Consider the following 16,137-nt stretch of genomic DNA (forward strand, 5'->3'; position numbering starts at 1 on the left):
AAGGGTATTTCCATGTCATAAGTTGTCAAAGTAGGACTTCAGTAGGAAAATGTATTATTAGGGAACTTTTTGAAAAGGAAAAATAGCATTTCATCAAAAAGTTGAAAGTCAACCTACAATTTACAGATGCGGCAACTAAGGTCTGATGGCACTAAGTGATTTGCCTATGGTCACACACATAGTCGATACCAAAGGTAACACACAACCCAAATCTTCTGAGTCTCACTACTTTTCTTCCTATTATGCTACAGTGGGAACAAGAACAATCTCTATACTGTGTTCCATCCTAGCAGATATCATCATTCCAATGCACCTCAACTTTAAAATACATGTAAATAAGGCAAGTCATCAAAAATAACTTAATGTAATGTACATTTACTCTTGCACTTAAAAACCTTCTCTGAGATTCAGGGAACATATCTCAGGTTTGAAGGAAATGCCACCAAATAAAAATGTCATTATGTACCATAAATTAAGAGTCTATGTTTCTCTGGGTAAAGAGAATACAGATTAATCAGAGCTATAATTCAAGAAGTTAAGCCATTAATAACAAGAACCCTGCACCTGTGACATAATATGAAGCATTAAAAAAGAATATTTTTAATGCATGTCTTTGTCTTAAACACACATTCTTCTAGTTACTATGACTCTGAATCAAATCAACCTTAATCCAGGTGTGTTAACTTTCTTGAAACTTCACCTCACCATGTTGTCATGGTTAAATTTTTCCTCTCAATCTCCCAACTCCTGAAACACTAATTTAATATAGTATCTTCTCCCCTTTCTCCTCTTCAAAGTTGCCTGAGAAGAAAAAACCAAACCACTGGCACACTGCACTATTGACCTTGTAGGGTTATGTAAAGAAAGTGCTTCATAAATGATAAAGTGCTATGTGAATTCAAGCTATTATTTATTATATGTTAATTGTGTATTATATATTGTATTTTTCTATGCAAAACTTTCATCACATCTTGAGGTCTGGATATTCAAAAAGCTTAGAATGACATGTGTTATATCATTTGATGAATCCATTTTGCTAACGAGAACTATTTAGCATCACTTCCTACTACTATTAGAACTATCAGAAAAATCTGTTGTTGAAAATTTTCTCCCATATTTTTGGACATACAAGAATAACTACTTTTAAGCATTTAAATAATGTTTCCCTCCACATTCAGCTGTGCTAAATCTAAGACTTGGTTCATACTAGATATCACCTAAGCCAATACAATATACCACCCATTATGATGTTTTCAAATAGTTCATAATCAAATAGTTCATAATAAATCTAAATGTTTTCCAATAGTTCATAAATCTAATCTAAATCATAAATCTAAAATAATCCTCCTCATTTTATCAAACGAGATAACACATGCAAAGCATGGCACATACTTTAAAGTGCTACATAAACGCTGCTATTTTAACCTCTACGAATATCCAGATGTTCAGGTATGATAAAAGTTTTCCACTGAAAATGTAACATGTAACACAAAATTAACATATAATAACTAATAGCTTGAATCCATATAACTCCTTAAGGTTTACCAAGCACTTTCTTCTACATAACTCTACAACACAGGTGGTGCAGGTATTACTGCCTCCATTTTACTTATGAGGAAAACAGAGAGAGGTATCATTAGCAGCATGAAGGAATAGTACAAGTTACAGAGATAAGAGTATGGAATAGTTCTTACCTCCTGATCTCCAACATTCTGTTTTTCTAGTTTAAGATCTAATTTCTCAACAATCTTCAAAACTGACTTTATAAGTTCATCATACAGCAAACGATTCAGAGACTGAAGTGGTGAATTCACCAACAGAAATGTTTCATCTGCTAAAAGAGAGTCCTTTGGAATAAACAAAAATAAAAAATCTGAACCTCAAAATATAGTTTTCCATAATCTATATATTATATAGTTTTCCATAAATCTATATATTATATATTTCCCTTATATTAACACATAAACATTTTAATTGTGGAAATGGAAATAAGGTAAGCTTAACTATTATTTTTTAAAACTAGGATTGAACTTTTTTTATTATTTCTTTTTTCTTTTTGGAATCTGTTGTTTTAAATTTAGAATTATTCTAATTCATCTATTATTCTAAAGCATCAACAAAAACAAGCACCCAAATTTTATAAAAGTCAAACATAAAGACAAACTCCAAATTATTTAAAATTTGTTTAATTTAAAGTTTTATTATTTTTATTAAATTAAAATTTATTTTTAATATTAATTTTAATTAATGTTAATAATATTTAATATTTAAAATAAATAATAAATATTGCTTGATATACCCACTTAAATCTAATTTTCTTCTTTTTAATTTCTTCAAATTTTGTCAATATTCTATTACTTTTCACTAATGAAATTTTCTAGCTAGGGAGCCTGGATATTGTCTTAAATTAGTAGGAAATCATGACTACAATCATTTCTTCATTTTCCCTACTAGGCCATCACAACATAAAATACCAGAGCTTACTTCTTACAGCAGCTATAGCATATTTGGAAGTCTTAATGACACAAGACTTAGAATTTAGAATATAAAGGAAATATTAATAGCGAAAGTCTATAATAGATAAAAGAATCAAGATAAATCTGGGAAGGGAGCAGAATGTGCATGAACAAAGAAAAATATAAAGCATCTACTATTTAATACTGTACTCAGGCTGGCCAAAATGATTCATTAATCTTACTAATACTTATCTACAAGTTCAAAATTATTAAAATAAATAACAGTACTGGACTTTTTTCATGATTTCAATGCCATTTTTACCTTCATTTGATCGCAGCTCAGTAGGTTTCTGAAAAGATCTAAATAGTCCTTAAATGTAGGTACTTTCCATTTCCCTGTTTTAACCTCCCCAGGTATAGGATACTCTTCAGACTCAGAAGCCTCTTTACCAAAGGCCTCCTAAAAAGAAAATTACATACTAGTGCCATTTGCCACGGTCATATAAATAAATACTGTTAGCAGCAATTATAAACGTGTGATTGAACACAATCTCTTAGACAAAGACTTTTATAATACTGTAGACAATACAGAGAGATATGAACTACATGATACTCTACCGGGAAGACTGGAAGAAATTAAAAAAAACAGAACTAAAAAGCAATGATTAATGAATCAATGCTACCAAGAGGAGGTCTTAGTGAAACAGCCCAAGTGTTTGTCCTTTGACCTATTCTGTTCAACATATTTTATCAGTTGTTCAGATGAAGGCATGGATATCATGCTTATTAACTTTACAGATGACAAGGAATTAGAAGGGATAGCTAACACAATGGATGAGAAAATAAAGTTGCGAAGATTTTAACAAGTCAGAATGATAGGCTGTTAACAAAATGAAATTTAACAAAAATAAACATAAAATCCTAAATTTAAATTAAAAAAATCAATCACAACTCTAAGTGGCATGACTAGAAAGTAGTTATCTGAAACACACACACACACACACACACACACACACACAAAACACAAAAAAGGGTTTTAGTGGAAGCTACGATGCAAGCTCAAAATAAATCAACAGTACAATGACAGTCAAAAAGCTAATGAAACATTAGGCTATATACAAATATACAATGCTGAAAGACGTAATAACTATGATGAATGTAATAATTAACCATAACTCCAAAGAATGAAGTACCTCCTGAAACAGGAGTTTAATTTAAGGGTTTAATTTAAGGATTTAAGAAGCAAAATCAGACCTGAGGTTTTCTGACAAATTTATGGATTTATTTCAACTGACTATGCTCATCTGTTCATTGTTTTTCTTTTCTTTTTTTTTTTTTTTGATTTGGGAGGAATTCTATAGGACAAGGGGGGCTAGAAATTGGGCTGCCAAAAAAAAAAAGAAAAAGGTCCCTGAAGCATTTTTTTAATGTACAGGAGAGAACAGAAGTTCAGAAGGAAACAAAGGACAGTTTTGAAAGCCGTATGTTGAATTCAAAATACTCTTGAAGGCAGAGCAAGTTGTACAGAAGACAGACTCACATTTCCACGTATGGTCCGCTTTTTTCGGTTTTGCTTTGTAAATGGAAACGTGTGTGTCTTAAGTTCAGTTAAAGAATACAACTTTTAAAAACATTTTAAACTATCCTAGCTTTTTACATTGATATTGAAACACTGAAATTTTTTCAGACTTCTTCATGAAACACTACAAAGAGTTTATCTCACTTTTTCAAAGTAAACCCTCTTACTTCACTCACCTCATTACTCATTATTCTGATATGCTTCTTGGATGAAATACTTTTATGCATTGGTCAAGTATTTTCCAAAGAGCATTTTTTTTGGGGGGAGGTCAAATGTCTTTATAGTAATCATGAAGTTATGCTTAATACTTTCCAACACATCACAACACAAAGTCTGCCCATTCTTCAAAATGTCATACAATGTTTTAGCCTAAGTGATAGTAATAATTACTAAAAGGCATCGTATATAATGTTAACATCAGTTTTAGTATGAAATACTAAAAATCTCACAAACATATTTAACTGTTACCAAAACCAATGAAATGAAAAGGAAAACAGACTAGATTACTTTCATGAAATTGTAAAACACTTTTACTAATCCCAAGCTTCCCATAAGCAGAGGCTCATCTTTTCAGCAAAATTATTTTATCAATGTTGCTACATGGCAATGAGATCTAGAATATCCCTGCCTTTGAAAAACTAAAAATGAATGAGCATCAGAGACCAATGCAAAGGAACATGGTGGGGATAAGAAGGCTGCAACATCTGAAGAACAGAAATAAAGGATGTCATTAAAGAATTGCATGACACAAAGAGAAACAAGTTGGTCATGTAGTAAGAGGAAAGGGATGACATGGATGGCCAGAGTGCTTCACTGGTACCCTCACAAAACAAGAAAATACAAAGAAGATCTCTGGAACATTGAGTGAACCCCCCATGCAAACTTCTGGCAGAACATAAAAGAGCAGAAAAGAAAGCATTGCAATCTGTATCACTGGAGGGAACCCCCAAAACAATGACATCAAAGATCCATTCACATATTCAAAAGTTTCCAGAAACTAATCATTAAAAATATCTGATTCACAATTTACCTTTTGAAGGATGACTGGTTTGGAACACACTCTGATTAAGCCCTGATGCACTTAAAAAAAAAATTTCAAACAAAAATTAGGGAATATTCCAAAACCCATATAATTAATTTACAAACAACCATTTTTGAGATACAGATTTATTTTCCAATTTCACTTGAATCATCAACATTTTCAATCAGACAACATATGTTCTTTTTGTTAATAATATTGGTCTGTTATATGAGATTATTCTAAGCTTCTTGAGGGCAGAAACTCTTAGTTTAACTTTTCATCTTCCTGTATTATAGCACAGAGCTTCTTAAAATGTAGGTCATGACCCCATATGGGGTTAAGAAGCACTGGAGTCACAAGTGGAAAAAGTTTAAGAAGCCCAACCTAGCACACTGCTGTGTACACAGGTAGGTATCTAATAAATATTTGTTGTCTAACTTATTCTATGAAATAGTAATGGATCCTTAAGCAAGAAATAGATTCTCCCTTACTATGACAGGAGTATAATCTGTCTTACAAATAATTAATGACACACAAAAGAAGCTCCTAAACTGGGTAACTGATTTGTTTTTTTATTTAAAACATCGATAGAGATATATAATTTCTCATAATCATAAAAAAGGTTTATCACTAAAAAAAAGAAAAATTAGCATCCTAAACTTACCCACAGTACTAATAAAATTCCAGAGGACCGGTCCTTTTTCTGCCAAGGCGAGAAAGACTTTTACTATAGCTCGGCAACAGACTGTTTGCATTTTAACACTGTACTGTGGAAAACTGTCTATCTGCACCACTATTAGACGCTCAAGAACAGGAGTATACACCTCAGGAACCTACAAGAGACAGACAAATCTCAGCTAATAGGAAACAAAAATCAGTTAGGTAAAATAATTGGCTAATGTCAAATAATACAGATTCTAAAGTAATTCAAGATGGATTAACCAGATATAATTTTTATTCTGCTAGGTTTTATTTGTGTCATTAGGGTTATTAAAAACAAAATGAATGCTTCTGACAGGTCTTACTCTACTGGAAAAATCAATTTTAAAAAGATGACCAAAGAAACTTGAAGTTTACAAAAAGTGCTTAGTGGGCACACGATGGCTGTCTTCAAGTATCTAAAGGGTTGTCATGCGGAAGAGGGATTAGACTTGTTCTGAGACTGAGAAGGCATGACTGAACATTAACAGCAATAAATATTTCACTTACTGTATCAAGGTGAAGTAAGATGCTTGCAATAGATTGGAGGAAACTCGGGAGTTGATACATGTGATCCTCTACAGTGTCTGTCTCAGTGAGGAACATTTGCTTACAGCGCTGAATGAGCTCAATATACATGAAGTCAATATCCTTTGCATTTATAGCTTTACAAGGCTTTAATGACAGTAGAAACAAAATGTTACTATTGGTTAACTTCACTACGTTCTTGGTGCTACAATATTCAATACACAATATACAACATGGAATACTGAAACACATTACCATAATCTGAAGACTGACAAATATAGTAATATAAAGAAAGGCCTCACATTTAAACTCAGTTAATGCTTACTGATGATACACTTCCAAGATGGTGTATAAGAATTAGATACCACTAAAGGAAATTTGGGTATTTTAGAATAAAGTCTTCTTTATAGTCACACAAATTTATTTCTATAATCTCTCTTGAATTTTATATCACAAATGTCATGATGACAAATTACTACTTAAAAAAAAAAAGTATATGAGCAGCTATATTCCTCCGCATACTTCTACCATTATGAAAGAATGTTAAGGTAAGGTAAGTCAGTGAGGCATACTCCTGCAAACAGCCCATATCCTCGAATGGCAATGGATAACTCCTTGCTACTTGAATCCACATTTCTGATGATTCCGTAGAACTGTTCTGTGAAGTACCGAAGAGTGCTCTTGTGCGCTTCTGCATCTTTGGCCACCATTAAAGAAACCTGAAATTAGACAGTTAACCAGTTACACTTTTCAATTGGAATAGTATATAAACTTCAAATACAAAATGTATGCTCCAAATGGATACAGTTGAATTCATATTTATTGTGTCAGTACTTTACTGTTACTACAGTTATTCATTTCTAGGTTATACAATCACCGAATTTATAAAAACTGCAGGTTGTAAGTAACCTAAAGATATTATCTAATCCATCCCTTAAAATTCACTTTTCAACAGTCCTCAACAAGTAGTCATAAAGCCTATACATGAAGTCTTTCAAAGATAGGGACTCATTACCTCTAGAGAAACCCACTGTTTTTGGACAGCTCCAGTTGTGAGAAATAACCATCTTTACCTATGGCAAAACAAAAGCAGCATGCCTACAACTTCTACTCAACAGTCTTGCTCTATGGCTAAGCAGAAAAGACTAGTTTCTCTTACCCATGGAAACTACTCAAATATTTAAAGATAATACTTATGTTATCCCCTAAGTCTTCTCTTCTCCAAGATAAGTATCCCGAAAGCATCAACTAATTCTCATATAGCTATGTACTGCTACCTCGTAAGGAATCTCACTTCAACATTGAAGAAATCTGTGACTTTACTGGTGTGGGTGCTCTTTCCACACATAGAAAGTATAACCTCTCCATACCTTAGTAAATGATCATGAGTTGCTGTGATGGATGACAAAGCCTCTCTGAACTTACACTGCCCTTCATGTGAAATACACAATTCATCACTAGCCTGAAATATTTCCAGTTGGATCTGTATTGCTACACCCATAGCTTGTGCTCCATCTTCATAGCTTTCAAAAACCCAGGAGGACCTCCATGCTGGGATAGGGCAACAGAGAAAGATTTAAGTGGAGGAACTAACCATGCTTTAAATCTTAGTAATCTGTTGGAGATATGGGAAGCAGATTTTAGCTCAATATGAAGAACTTCTTTTTAGAGCTATCCAAAAACAGAATAGGTTGTCCAAAGGGGCAGTCACTAAGGATCTTAAAATAGAGGCTTGGTAACCATTTGTTGAGCGTGTGCTAAGAAAGGTACTCATCATTTCATTAGGGGTTGTACTGTGACCTTTCCCACTCTGCTTCTATGATAGTAACATAAATGAGACAGTTAAAATGAGGAGGGAAAAGGAGTTTTGATTGAGAGGAATAGTGGGGGGAAGTGGGAGAGGGAAGAAAGCGGCATGGCACTCTGGGCATTAGGACAGGCCTGGATGAGGAGCCAGAGTAGGGCCTCATCAGCACACTGTTACCCTGTGGAATAGGCACTAAAAATGGAAGGATAACAAACAGGAGGTGGAGAAAAACAAAATTTCACATATTTCAAAATTTGACTTAAGGACAGATTTGCATCCAGGAAAGGGGCAAAGCCACAATTTTTTTCTCCTCTTCCTGCTGAATAGATGATTTCCAATCTTCCTTCTCAGGACATAGACTAACACTACTAGTATCATATAGTTCAGCTACACTGAGAAGTAAATAGATTTTTGTATGCTACCCTCATAGCCCTATAAGTCTCAAACACCAGGCCTAGAAAGGTACTTTTCTAATACAATCTATTTCTAAGCTGGCACACTACCTCTATTGTTTGATTTTCTTCACTAACTAGCCTGGTCATCGAAATTTTTCTCAGATGCTCCCACTGGCTACCATATCACCGACCCTTTCGATAAGACTTTCAATAAAAATTGCCTAATTAGTGATCAGAGCACTATCCAAAGTCACAGCTTCCCTCCACTATTTTCTTACCAACTGTATGTAGGCCCAACCTAGACATCGAGAGGCCCAAATCCTGTGACCATTTCCCATGCAAATTGAAGTAGGGGGGAAGAAACAATAAAAATAAAAGCTGCCCAACAGCCTTGGTCTCAGGACCAGGTTTAGTCACATGTATTCTGAGGGCCAATTCCATTAACTTTCAAATGACTTGACCATAGCTAGCCTCATACAATGAAATCCTGTTTGTCCTTTTCAGAGGAGACTGATGACAACAGGGTCCTAGACCTTCACTTATGCCATAGTTCTCACCTTTATCTCTTGGCTGCTTGTCCTTTGGCTGTTATTAGTGCTGACATCTGACTCACTCAGTACTGGCCCAACATTCCCATCCATACCCCAGTATAAGATAGATGACAATAAAGGAAAACAGCCTGTTCCACTAAAGTCAAAGAGCAAATGAAACAAGCAAACTTTACTATGTGAATGTGCATTAATACTTCTGCCAAGCTTCACAAACAAGGGCATCAGGAGAATAAAAGGAGGAACGCTCACTTCCATGGTAAAAGGCCAGTTATTTGAGGATACTGCGCCGTTTCATAAACAGACCTAGGAGCACACCACCTGACCTCCACAGCTCCAGGCTTTGGGCACCTCTGATTTCATTTCAGCATCATATCCAGCCCCAGGTTATGCTCATACTTCAAACCCTGTCCCCTCATTTCACAGGAGGGTTTTCTCTTCCTATCTAACATGGTCCATACATAGGTCCACTTCCTAGTAAAGGAATATGACACCACCCAGACTGGGGCTTAACTTCTCTTTAAAGCAAATTTTGAAAAGAGAAGTTGAAGTTTCAGTACCTGTTTAAGGAAGGAATCTAAGGCCGCATGTGCAGCTTTCTTCAGTTCTCCATGTGTATGGCCACACCACTTAGACATTATTTCAAATAAGGAAATGTAGTTATCCAGAAGGCAGGTGCTAAACTGAGATGCATGTAAAGCGAATAAGCGCAAACCAGCTGCAATTGGAGGGAAAAATGCAAATGTTATTTAAAATTAGGGGAAAATGCAAACTACTATACAAAAAAACTACACAGGTCACTAGCTGACCTAGTACTTGCAAGTTATTTTTTTACCAGGTCAGTGATTTCTCCAATATAGGAGATTCCCTGGGAGACAAGTCTCTGTCAATACATACTGGCACCTCTCTGTACCTCATAGTCTTACAGAATTAACTGGGGTGGGAAGGCCTACGAGGTATATGTAGTCATTTGTCTAGATATATATGCATCAGAGAGGGGACTTCAACCCTCAGACCTTCCCTTAATCCAAGACCAGTTCTCTAACCATTACATTAAGCTGGATCTCTTTAATTTTTAGGGTCACCTCAAACTTCTATAGGTTTAGAATACAACTAATGGAAATACTAAATACTCTCAGAGAGAAAGTCTAAAAGCAACGAAGAATGTGCATCTGTTCAGCCTATGCCACTGTTCTCTTAAAAGAAAAATAAACAAGTATTGAATATCAAAGTTTAAGTGATGAGTCATAGATGACACCGGTTCTACCGACTACAGAAGAAATAAAGAAACACCTCAAGTTTATTGTGAATATGATTGTTTGGCCTTGTTAAAATCACACCTACTTTATGCCAATAATATAATCCAAAGGATGCAAAAAGACTTAGATTGGTAAAGAAGTCAATTTATAATTCAATGATAATCAGAATCTTACCTAAAGGCACAGCATATCTCTTCAGATCAACCTATTTAAAGCAAAAGATTTGCCATGAAGGTACCTTTTTCAACCACAATTAATTTAAATGATACAAAGTTACCAAAGTAACCTTAAATATCCTCCTACCTGAGGACTGATGGCCTTCAGTGCAAAATCAAAAATCTCCTTTGACATTTGAGGATCTAAAAAACACGAGAACATCTACGTCCAAACCATAACTAGTGTTTTGAAATAACATCTAATTTCTTTTATCTATTCATTTCAAAGAGTCTCGTAACTAAATAAGCAGTACTCTCACTACTCTGTCTAGCTGGATTGTTTTTTTTAATAGTGAATATATAACTGCAAAGCAATTTATCATATAACAAGAGGACTCCACTGAAGTGACGAAAGCTCCATCCCCATATTGCTATATGTGTGTGTTAGTCCTTTGTTGCTGAAGAACACCATGCCATCAGAGAAATGATGACATGACTTGCCCTTGACTTTGTTTTGAGTGAGGGAGGGCTGTGCAGGTTACCAGCCTCACTTCTCCTCCAGAGCTATTTGAATTCAGTGACCAAATATTCATCAGGATGATTGGAGATGACCCAGGATGAGGCAATTGGGGTTAAATGACTTGCCCAAGGTCACACAGCCAGAGAGTGTCAAGTATCTGAGGTGAGATTTAAACTCAGGTCCTCCTGACTCCGGCACTGGTGCTCTATCCACTGCACCACCTACCTACCTGCCCCTTGGGATACACAACAATAAGAAAAAAAATACCATCACATTCCAAACCAGTCTCTGATGGTGGTGGCTCCTAATGTACTAGGGATTCCATTTTGGCAGAAGGAGGAAGGTTTTAAAGAAGGGTGAGATTAGCTAGAAAAGAGTATAGAAATTCAGAAAAATGGGTTAAATAGCTAAAAAACTGAGCTCCCAAGATGTGCGGAGCTCTGCTCAGGTTCACAAGGCCTGTTAGTGGCAGAGCTGGGCGCTAGAACCACAGTCTCACAGATTGCAGTCTGGTTTTCCTGTTACATTGTCATATCATGCTACATTAACTCATTTGATCAGAGCTGTTAATAATTATTTGTGTTTTCCCTCCTCAGCCTACATCTGTTCACGCCTTGACAGAAAATAAATATTGCTATATATTGCCACAGGGAGAGTCACACCTCAGATTTCATTAGCAAAGAGAAAAGTACTCCTTAAAGAGCCCTGAACTCTGAAATTGCCCTTTCTGATCAGAATCACCTGTCCTTTTGCCACGCTCTTCCCAAACCCATTGTCTGTTTTCGCTGTGATCTTCAGTCCCTCCTCTAGTTTCACTTTCCTCCCTTTAGTCTCAATCCTAGAGGTGAACAGGTGAACTACAAACAGTTTTCTACCCTAGAACTTCTAGCTCTATCACTGATCACATTCTGCCTAATTCCAACCTCGATTTATCTCTAACATCTGCTGTCTCCATTCCTATTCCTATCTGCTTTGAAAACTTATAGGGCCATGACACACAAGTCTACAACACGGGTTACTTAATTTCAATAAGGACTTTGCTGCTGCAAAGTAATCCTTTCTTTCCTGATGGACTATCTTTAGCTTTTTTACAGAAGCAATTCAAATTCTCTGAAGTCTTTTATACCTCCCAGTCCCCAAGGATAGGAACTTCTCATAATTTACTGAAAAAATAAACCGTCACACCATGAATGCTCCTTCCACTTCCCCTCTTCTGATGAAGAGGTGGTCTTCCTTCCCAAACTTCACCCTTTTGCTCCTAATATCATTCCCCTCCTATCACTCCCTGTCTCTTTCTCCCTATAATCTTCATTATCTCCTTATCTACTGGTACCTTTGCCCCTGTCCACACACAGGTCTAGGTCACCTGCATCCTTTAATTTAAAACAAAGCAAAATAAAAAAGCAACTTCATTTAACCCTGCCTTTCCTTCCAGCTATTATCTCTTCTATCACCTGAAACCCCCTGAAGTAACCACACTTACCAATACTTTGCAATTAGCTTCCAACTACACTACTTGACTGAAAGTGCCCTGTCAAAGATTCTTCAATTGCCAAATTCAATGACCTGCTTTCAGTCCTCATCTCTGACCTCTGCAGCTCCTTAATCTGCTTAGCATCCCCTCTTTTCATGGACAAGCTCTATCTATTTCCTTAGCTTCTGTAACACTGCCCCCTCCTCTTGTCCAACAGCATCTTCCTAGTTTCTTATTCTGTACCACCATGCATCTCTGACCCCCTACCATATGGCAGCTCTTCTCTCCTTTTTCCCACCCCAACCACTCCCTCCCATTCTGTCCTGGGTCCTTCATTTCTCTTTCTAGTCTCTCTTATTTCTATACAAATAATTCTTTAATCTATATATCCCATCCTAACCTCTCTCCTCAATGGCAGACCACATTTACAACTGTCTATTGGATGGCCCATCAGCACCTCAAACTTGACATATTTGAAAGAGATTTTATTAACTTTCTCCAAAACCCACCTCTCCTCCAATATTCCCTATTTCTACTGAGGGTACCACAGTCCTTCCAGTTACCATTTCTGGAACATTAGAGTTATCCTTGATTCTTCTCTCTCCCCAACACTCCATATTCCTATTGATTGTATCTCCACATTTCTTGCAAACACTCCTCCTTTTTATTTCATGGGCACTCTCCTAGTGCAGGTTCACATTCCCTCTCATGTGGACTATTTATAATAACCTTCTAATTGGTCTACCAGGTTCCCAACTCTTTCTTCTCCAATCCATCTACCACGGATCGCCTTTCTAAGAGATAAGTCTCTCTCCTACTCCAAAATCTCCAATGGCTTTCTACAGATGCTAAGATTAAACAAAAGCACATTTAAATAAACTGGCAACAAAAATGTGCAAATGTGAAGAAATGAGTTGAAAACCTGGCCCTTATGACCTTCTACAATCTACTTCCAATTTACCTTCTACATTTCTTTTCATATGACTCCCTTTCACTCACTCTAGGTTCAAACCAAACTGGACTGCCAGCCCAGCTACTGGCCAACTCAGGATTCCATCTCCTGTCCCCCTGCTTCTGCAAAGGCTGTTTCCCTAATCAATAGTGTTTTAAAAATGACTCTGAGTGACTATGTTATTTTGTTCATTATAAATACCCAAATTAACTAGACATATGAAGAAACATGCTATCTGGATCCAGAGAAAAAACTGATACATAGAAATATGTGAAGAGTAGTTTTACATATATATAGACATATACGTACATAGACATATATGTATGTATATACATATACATGTGTACATATATAATATATATATATAACATACACACATCTATTTGTATCTAATGGTACCCATCTCTAGGATACAAGGTGGGGGGAGGGAAAAAAAAGAAATGCACATGATGATTTTGTTGTATACTTGAAAAGAGTAGCAAGTTGTGCACAGCAGATTTGTAGTTTCAAGTACAATAATCTTTTTATTGCACTATTATGAAAATGCTTGTTTTATTCCATAAATTAAAAATAAAATATAAGAAATAAAATAAAGTGCACTCCTTTCATTTCCACCTCTTAGAAATCTTATCTACTTATATCAAGGCTCAGCTTAATTGTCATCTCCCATACAAAACCTTTTCTCAACTCCTTCCCTCCCCCTCCCCCACCCACCATTATCCCTCTTCAAATAACCTTATATTTATTTACTTATCTGGGCACAGCATTCCCACTCAATTCTTTTCCCCAAGCCCCCAATGCTTTGTAAGGCATGGCCTATTATCTCTCTCTCCCTCTTTTCTTTTTTTGGTATCTTCAGACCCTTGCACATAATAACAACTGAACTAGTGTTCAATTGAATGACATACCTTCATCCATGGATTTAGTGAAGTTATACATAAGTGAAGACAATCCCTTCAGGCATCCTGCTACCACAGGGAGTTTGGGCTCTCTGGTGGCTGATGTCATCTGTAAGCAAGATTTTAAAAGCTTAGTATTATAATACTACCATGTTTCTGAAAAACAGGGTTGCACAAATTTAATGGTTTGCCACGTCTTACCTGGGTTTTTAGTTCACCCAAGAAAGCACGGAAGAGTTTTTCTGAGTTGTCCACCATAACACTAGGATGTACTTCCCCTAAAACTCCCAGGAGCTCATATATTTTTTCTAATACTAAAAAACAAAATTTAAAATGAAAGCACATTTAAATAAATTGGCAATAAAATGTGTAAATGTGAAGAAATGAGTTGAAAAATAAATTCAGTTTTACTCTAATAATCAAATTACAATAAGACATACAAGCACACTTAGCTTGACACAATAAATTTATTCCTGAGATTAGTCCAAATTAATTTTTGGAAAAAAAATTACACTTTAAAAGCCGCAAAAAGTTTGTTAAAGGACTCTTTAGCTAAAATACCCCAAAGAAAAATCATTTAAAAATGAACAATTTATTCCTTTACTTTCTTGTAAAGTTCAATAGAACAGATTTTTTAATAAAATATATCCTCCCTTACAAGGAATACATATGTAAATGTGCATATAGATATATAAATCTATATCTATGTCTTTATAATGGTTATTAGAGCTAATTAAAGTATCTTAAACTCAGCACAAAAAAAAAGCCTCTCACCTGTATCTGCTATTTTTGTTCTCATAGCAAGTTCTCCATAGAATTTTCTGAAGAGTTCTCCAAGCTGGAATTCTTCCATATGTTTAGAACTTTGCAAAGTTTTGAGCAACTGAGAATAGATAAAATAGCACTTTTAAAGAAAAGAATGGAGAACAAAAAGCAGAGACCATAATGTAGTCAAGTGGTAAAGAACGGTATGGCTCTCTGAGGAGGGACAAGATACAAGATGTTATCATAAACAGAGCACTTGATTTGAAGGTATTTATATTTGACTTGACATTTACTAGCTGAGTGACACTAGGAAAGTTCAGGATCTCGGATTTAAAGCTGGAAGACACCTGACAAGTCACCGAGTCTAATTTACTCTTAATCTTACAGATAAGGAAACTGAGGCCTAGATCAGTTAAGTGACTTCCCTGAAGTGACACAGGAATTAAAAGCAAACCTAGATTTCAAACCAAAGTCCTCTGATTCTAAATTCAATGGCACTACTCTCATACTCAAGTGACTTAATCTCATTCAACCTCAGTCTCCCTATCTGTAAAATGAAGATTATAGATACTATCCTACAGGAGCCTGAAACTATCTACATACTCAAGTATACATTCGATGGTAATTAAACTAATTAAAAAATATCCCTTGCTTATTATGTTCAAATATCTAAAACCAAAGAAGATCTCCCAAAAAGATGTGGATGAGAACACAATCCCCCAGCACTCCAACTGCTTGGATTCAGAAATAGTCATGGGAAGAGTATTGGATTTGGAGTCCAAGATCTGGGTTTAAATTGTGGCTCTGCCACTTACTACCACCTACATGACTTCTGACAAGTCACAATCTCTCTGGTTGTGGGTTCCAGTTTCGTCACCTATAAAATGATATAGGATTGGACTAAATGACCTCTGAGAATCTTAACCAGTTTTAACTCAATCATTCTCACAGATCACAATGAAATAAACAGATAAATTTTGGAACTTGCAGGTATATTAAATAAACCTTTCACTTACAGAGGTTAAGAAAAATAAATGAAATAATAATTAATTCATTCCCTTTTTACCTGTTCCCTTTACT

At 35.6% G+C, this 16,137-nt stretch overlaps 1 protein-coding gene across 4 annotated transcripts in view; it reads right to left on the bottom strand.

Moving 5' to 3' along the window:
- The window catches only part of PRKDC (protein kinase, DNA-activated, catalytic subunit), a 170,266-nt gene that overhangs the window by 147,742 nt on the left and 6,387 nt on the right, over nucleotides 1-16,137 (bottom strand). For all 4 annotated transcript variants that reach the window (XR_011966088.1, XR_011966089.1, XM_072604546.1 and 1 more), the window contains exons 5-16: nucleotides 15,067-15,175; nucleotides 14,494-14,606; nucleotides 14,302-14,401; nucleotides 10,596-10,651; nucleotides 10,467-10,497; nucleotides 9,594-9,751; nucleotides 6,856-7,002; nucleotides 6,266-6,430; nucleotides 5,721-5,889; nucleotides 5,066-5,115; nucleotides 2,779-2,916; nucleotides 1,695-1,847 (exon numbers count right to left, since the gene is read on the bottom strand). Coding sequence is in view for 2 of the 4 variants with exons in the window: in XM_072604546.1 (XP_072460647.1) it covers nucleotides 1,695-1,847; nucleotides 2,779-2,916; nucleotides 5,066-5,115; nucleotides 5,721-5,889; nucleotides 6,266-6,430; nucleotides 6,856-7,002; nucleotides 9,594-9,751; nucleotides 10,467-10,497; nucleotides 10,596-10,651; nucleotides 14,302-14,401; nucleotides 14,494-14,606; nucleotides 15,067-15,175 (1,389 nt within the window). In the remaining 2 variants the exon portion in view is untranslated. The remainder of the gene's footprint in view (nucleotides 1-1,694; nucleotides 1,848-2,778; nucleotides 2,917-5,065; nucleotides 5,116-5,720; nucleotides 5,890-6,265; nucleotides 6,431-6,855; nucleotides 7,003-9,593; nucleotides 9,752-10,466; nucleotides 10,498-10,595; nucleotides 10,652-14,301; nucleotides 14,402-14,493; nucleotides 14,607-15,066; nucleotides 15,176-16,137) is intronic.

The sequence above is a fragment of the Notamacropus eugenii genome, chromosome 4 (assembly GCF_028372415.1).
Source record: "Notamacropus eugenii isolate mMacEug1 chromosome 4, mMacEug1.pri_v2, whole genome shotgun sequence".
In the NCBI taxonomy this organism is placed as follows: domain Eukaryota; kingdom Metazoa; phylum Chordata; class Mammalia; order Diprotodontia; family Macropodidae; genus Notamacropus; species Notamacropus eugenii.